At 35.2% G+C, this 6,116-nt stretch overlaps 1 protein-coding gene across 1 annotated transcript; it reads right to left on the bottom strand.

The window, feature by feature from the left end:
- Nucleotides 1-578: 578 nt before the first annotated feature.
- On the bottom strand, nucleotides 579-980 carry LOC139889270 (protein SMALL AUXIN UP-REGULATED RNA 51-like). The gene has a single exon (XM_071872233.1). It carries the CDS (start codon nucleotides 978-980, stop codon nucleotides 579-581), a length of 402 nt encoding a protein of 133 aa, XP_071728334.1.
- Nucleotides 981-6,116: the final 5,136 nt, after the last annotated feature.

The raw sequence follows: 6,116 nt of genomic DNA, 5'->3' as shown, positions 1-6,116 counted from the left end.
TTTCTCGATCTTGACCGAAAGATCCAATTTGTGACATGGTCGTGACTTAAATTTCTTGGTCATGACCGAAAAATCCAGGGACTTGAAAATTTTCCATTTTTATCGGGAAATTGAAGTCGTGACCTCAAATTCTCACTCATGACCGGAAGATTCAATTCGCAACTAAATGATCGAAAAATACAAGTCTCGATTAAAGATTTTCGGTAATGATAAGGATATGCAAGTCGCGAACGAAGATTTTTTGATAATGACTAGATCAAATTAAAAACACAATCCTTTTCGGGCATATGGGAAAGTCATATTACCTTTATTGGCAATTTTGTTAACTCACGCTTTTTGAACCATTTTGTCCTTTAAATTTTCACTTCTAACAACATATTTATATTTGATTGCATTTCTTTACTTGATATCTGCATGCTACTTAATGTAGATGTCTAAAGAAAGCTCATTGTACACGAAATTGAAAATCATCAGTGACTTAACTAGTTAACCATCCATTAAATCCCTTAAAAAATGGAATTTTGAATAAAAACTACATATTTCACACTAAATTGTCATATCTTGCAACTCCTCAAAATTCAAATGCAGAAGGTAAACTTCCTTTCCTTTGGTGATACAGCACAGCGTACCACGCTAAGAAAAACGTCTTCATGGCATGGGATATAAAGTCTAGAATCAGCAGTGAAGTCGTATTCTTCTTGAGCTTGATCCAACAAAGCGTTGAACAAAGGGTTTTTAAGTAATATCACATTGATGACAAACCTTGTTTGGTTTTCTCCTACATAGACTACCATATGACCTTTTGGTACGTCTCTTGGAATATAATTATCTTCTTCATCATCTTCATGCATGTATAATGATTTCTTGTTGAATGCCCATGAACACCACTTCTCACAATTTAACCAAGCCACAACCCCATTACCAAATTCATTAAAAGGCCTTTTCTTAAGCCATGCTTTCACTATCTTCACTTGCATCATCTTTGTATGTATGTATGTATGTATGTATGTATGTATGTATGTATGTATGTATGTATGTATGTATGTATGTATGTATGTATGTTCAGTGTATGTATATAGATGTGCTTCTAACAGAGTAAGAAACAGAGATGATAGACTTAAAGAGAGATGTAGAATGTGTTGATATAGTTGGCAAGTAGTAGAGATTTATATATAGTGGGCTAAAGAGCTTATATATATCTTTAATCATTTAAAAATATACCAAGAACCATAAATATAAAGCAAAGGCCTCTTAATGAATTTGGTACTTGGGTGCTACTTGAATTTTGTTTAAAGTGACCTTTTGCTTTTCATGTTCATACAAAATTCTAAAATTGTACGATAATTGTACGAACATGTATATTGCATGATTAAAAGAAGTTCTACAAGGTAACGCAATGAACACACACCCTATGTGTCAAATGCAGTTTCATTTGCGTTGTACGAAATCCTAAAATAACACTTCAAAAGGTAAGGTACGAATTTTGCCTACTTTCGTACATCCATTCGGGGTATTTCTTGTTTTCTAGTGTTTTCACACTTTGTGTCACAATCCACATAACCGATTTAGGCGTTGAAATGGTATATTGTTTGAATGGTTGTAACTCATATCATTCCTATCATATGATAAAAAAAAAAAAAAAAAAAACCTCCGTTGATGAATATTATTGATTCATTAGCAATGAGAGCATAACAATTGTAAATCTTTTTTTGAATGATTTTTTATGATTATGATCGAAGTGTTATAGTAATAATATTATTATATTGAAGCAGAAAGTATTAGATGTCATTGTTGATATATTGTGATTGAGAAGATAGCATACAGTTACGACTTACAAGTGGTGAATCCCTAAGTACAGGGTACCTGGTCATTCTCTACCCAATTTCTGTATTTATTTATTTATTTATTTATTTATTTATTTATTTATTTATTTATTTATTTATTTATTTATTTATATATATATTTATTATAAAATTATAATTATATAAAATTGAATATATTATTTTTTTGCATACATATTCCCCATTTTAAGAATGATATTTCTAATGCAAGGCCAAATTTATAAATTGAATTTATGCAAAAAGTAGTGTTATGTTAACATATTTTGCAAACAAAACGGTAATGGGTGCTGGAACATCTAAGTAGCATTAAAGCTACTCGCTGACACATATGCATATTCAATAACAATGTTGTTAATCATGGCAAACCATACACTTTTTTGGAGCCTACAGTATGTGAACACATCTAGATGAGCATCAACAGACACTCAAAACGACGTAGAAAGTTCAGCTAATAGTATACATGATTGATAGATAGATAGATTTGATGGTAATTGTTCTTAGAAAATGGACGATTATTTTCAACACACAAGCACTTTATGAATGTTCAAATTTTTTAAGAATAGACTACCATATAAAAGTCCTGTCATCTTAAGCTCGTACCCCTTTTATTCTGTTTTATTAATGATAGATTAAAAGTGACAACTTGTTAGCTTTTAGAAAGATAAAAGAAAATTGATGTTTGATAATTGAATGTTGATGATTGGGGCGCTCAAAATGCCATTCTTCCCAATCTCAAATCTTCTGACATCATATACATTACATAGTTAAGATACAAAGTTCAATGCAGGATGTACAAATCCATCCATATATAAGAATATAAAGTGTTTTAAACATGAGATTGGTTGATTCACTTGATTGGATTCAGTGTTCCCAGACACACAAATACAATGGCAACTCTGATTTTTCATTCAGAAATAAATATTACGGAGTAATTAATTGAATTAATTGATAATTGATATGTGGAATTTTTATTATATCATTTTGGTCTCACGATTTCAAACATGGGTGTGGATTTATGATAAGGCGATTTCTTATCATACTTCATTTTAACATATCTTCTCTCCTCTATATCAGCGCCACATTAATACAAACCCTTTAACATTCATTTCACATTCCTTTCACTAAACCTTCACTATCTTACACTCCATTTCAAACTTTAACCAATTTAAAATTATTAAATTAATACAATAAATAAATAAAACTAACATTTTATTAAATAAAATAAAAACATTACATTATTAAAAATAAACACATTACAATATTAAAATTAAAAGGCATTACATCGATTAAAAAAAACACAATAAATACACCTAATTGTCTCAAACAATATAATCATCCGGGAGTGTCCAAATGTGTTCGATCAAATTGTTGCGAAGGAGATGATGCGCTGTTCGATCTCGCAACTCTCGTTACATCCGATCCTGAAGCTCAACTCTCTCCGTCCAAGTACGTCGCGGCATGTTATCTCAATTTCGGAGATAATCCTCTTCGAGGTCGCATATGTTGTGCGTGTTGTCTTCGATGATCATGTTGTGAAGTATAACAGAGTGTACATGATTCGACGTATTTTATTGATACTAAAAGGTCTTGCTAGGTGTTTTAGTATTGCCCAACGACCTTGAAGAACACCGAAAGCTCATTCCACGTCTTTTCTCGCTGCTTCTTAAAATCGTTTAAAATTTAATTTTTTTGACTCAATTGGACATTTAAACGACCTGACAAGTGTTGCCCATTCGGGGTATATGCCATCTGTAACACCCGCGTTTTGGGCCTAGCTGAAATGACCCTTTTGACCTTGGGCGTGTTTGTATGTTATTATAATAATTATTTGTTTATAATTATTTGGTTGTTTAGTTGAGACCAGTTTGTGACAAGGGTCACAGAACAAGTTCGTTTGTTTAATTTGGACTCCGTTAGGGCCGCCTAACGAGGTACGAAAGATATCAGATAACTGATAAATATCCGTGTGTTGTGGGGTATGGGGTTTTAACCACAAATAAGTGTATTGTGCTGCCCTTTCCTCTCATTTTCTTCCTCCCTCTAGAAATTTCCTAAACCAAACCGTACCCACTTCATCTCCCATCTCTAACCCTAGATTCCTAAATTGTGTTCTAGAGCTCAAATTGTTCATACCATCTTGTTTCTTACAGATTACTAAGTCTATCAAGGTAAGTAACATGTGTTTTTGTGTTCAATTCGTTGTTAAATTCATGGTTTTGTGTGAGTTTTGTAAAAAGCTTGAATTTGTGTCAAAACAAGTGATTTAAGTGTTGTTATGGTCAAATTGTTGTGGGTTTTGAGTCTATAACAAGTAGTGAACAAGTTGTGGTCGATTTCGGTGTTTAAAACGAGCTCTAGATCGAGATTTGAGGATTTCATCATGAAGTCCGTAGCCTTTGTTCAGTTTCTGAGGAAGATGAACACAGTCGGCCGACTGAGGGTTGAACCGACCGATTGTTGAGTGAACCGACCGACTGAGATTTACCTTCGGCCGATTGATGTAATACCAAGTGAATCGACCGACTGGAAAGGTCAGTCGACCGGTTGTGTCGACAGTCGACCGACTGACTGTCAGTGTCAGTCGACCGACTGAGTGTCCAGGGCAGAATATTTACCAATGTGCCTTTTCCTAGCTGTTATGCTGCCAGTTTGTATTTTTGTGTTCAGAATGTAAATTTTGAAAGTGCATAAGTGTTAGGTGGACTTTTAGCGGCGCTTTTGTGACCGATTTATGTACTGTGTTGTTTTGCATTAACGGATAGAAACTAACCTGATTTGCCTTATGTTCAGGTGATAAGGATAAGGAATAAGCTCAGTGATAGTTTATCTGAGCTGGTTGCGGGTAATCGGTGAGTGGGATTATCTCTGGGTGTAGTATAGAGTAGCAAGTTGCGCTACTATGTTTATATTGTTGATAGTTGCCATGATTAGTAGATATGTTGTATAGTTGATCGCAGTTAAGGTTGACATGCTTTTAGTAGTATTAGTTGCCTGTAGTAGTAGTAGTAGTTGACTGGTTGTATGTGCACAAATTGTTGTTGTTGGAACCTATTGTTGTTAGGTTCAGCTCAGAGAGGTCAACCTAGTTGTGGTTGGGTCTAGTTGGCTACTGTTTGTTGAGTATAGTACTGAATGACGCATCACCTGTGTGTGGATGACTATACTGGGGATTCAGTAGTAAAGACTATTGGTAGACGCTAGACTGATCAGCTAGTGGTCGTGTGGTCGTACAAGCCACCGATCCTCTAGTTGGAGCACAGTTGCTAGTTGTTGTTTGTTGTATGTGGTTGCATATAGCTGTTGATATAGGAGTACAAGTTGGTACTGTATGCTAGACCTTTTGATAGTTCCATTCACTTAGCCTTGTGCTAACCCCTCACCTCCTCCCTTGCAGGTTTTGGATCTTAGTGCTGGTAGGGACGGGAGTCGGGCTGACGATATGTTTGACAAGACGAACTCTGATGTTTTAAGTTTTGTAAATATGTAACTCGTCGTTTAACGTAACACCTGTGGTTTGTAATAAAGTAATGAACTTATGATTTGTGGTAATCATGTTTGTATTTAACTAAGGGTATTAATGTAAACTCAGTCTTCCGTTGCGATTTAAAAAAAAAATTTAAGGTGTTTCAACTTGGTATCAGAGCATAGGTTTGGCCGCATGTACATTGTGTTGAATGTCATGTTCCCAAACCTTGAGTTGTGTCAAACATATCTGAGGGGACGGGTTAAGTGAATGTAGGGATTACATTCGTTAGTTGATAGGCACTAACCTGTTTTCCACTAAGCGTTTGTGTGAGTTGTTGTGGTAGTGCAGATATGGCAGATAATACAGGAAACGCAACTGGTCCGTCAGCCCCCGGAACATTCAGAGCCCCAGATGAAGACTGGTATGTGTCAGAAGATAATCCGTAGGAACAAATTCTAGATTTGGAAAGTCGGTTAAAGGAAGCAAATAATCGAATAAAAGAATTAGAACAAAGTCAGGTAATAGTGAATCCAAGTGGTAGTGTACCGAATCAGATGTTTAGTGGGTATCCGGTGCAGTCAAATATGTATCAGCAAACTGGAAGTGCTTTCCAACAACAACAATGGTTACCACCTCAGTATCAATTTCCTCAACAGTATCAGGTGCCACCTCAGTTTAATCAATAGTTTCTAAATCAGATGTGGGGTCCGTATCAGATGCCGACGTTTCAACAACCGAAGAAATGTACCTTCAAACAGTTTCTGAATTGTAATCCACCAGAGTACTCAGGAAGTTCTAACCCAACGGTA

This window comes from Rutidosis leptorrhynchoides, chromosome 1, assembly GCF_046630445.1.
Source record: "Rutidosis leptorrhynchoides isolate AG116_Rl617_1_P2 chromosome 1, CSIRO_AGI_Rlap_v1, whole genome shotgun sequence".
NCBI classification, from domain to species: domain Eukaryota; kingdom Viridiplantae; phylum Streptophyta; class Magnoliopsida; order Asterales; family Asteraceae; genus Rutidosis; species Rutidosis leptorrhynchoides.
Note: the sequence above shows the minus strand (reverse complement) of the source record. Positions and strands in the feature narration are given on the sequence as shown.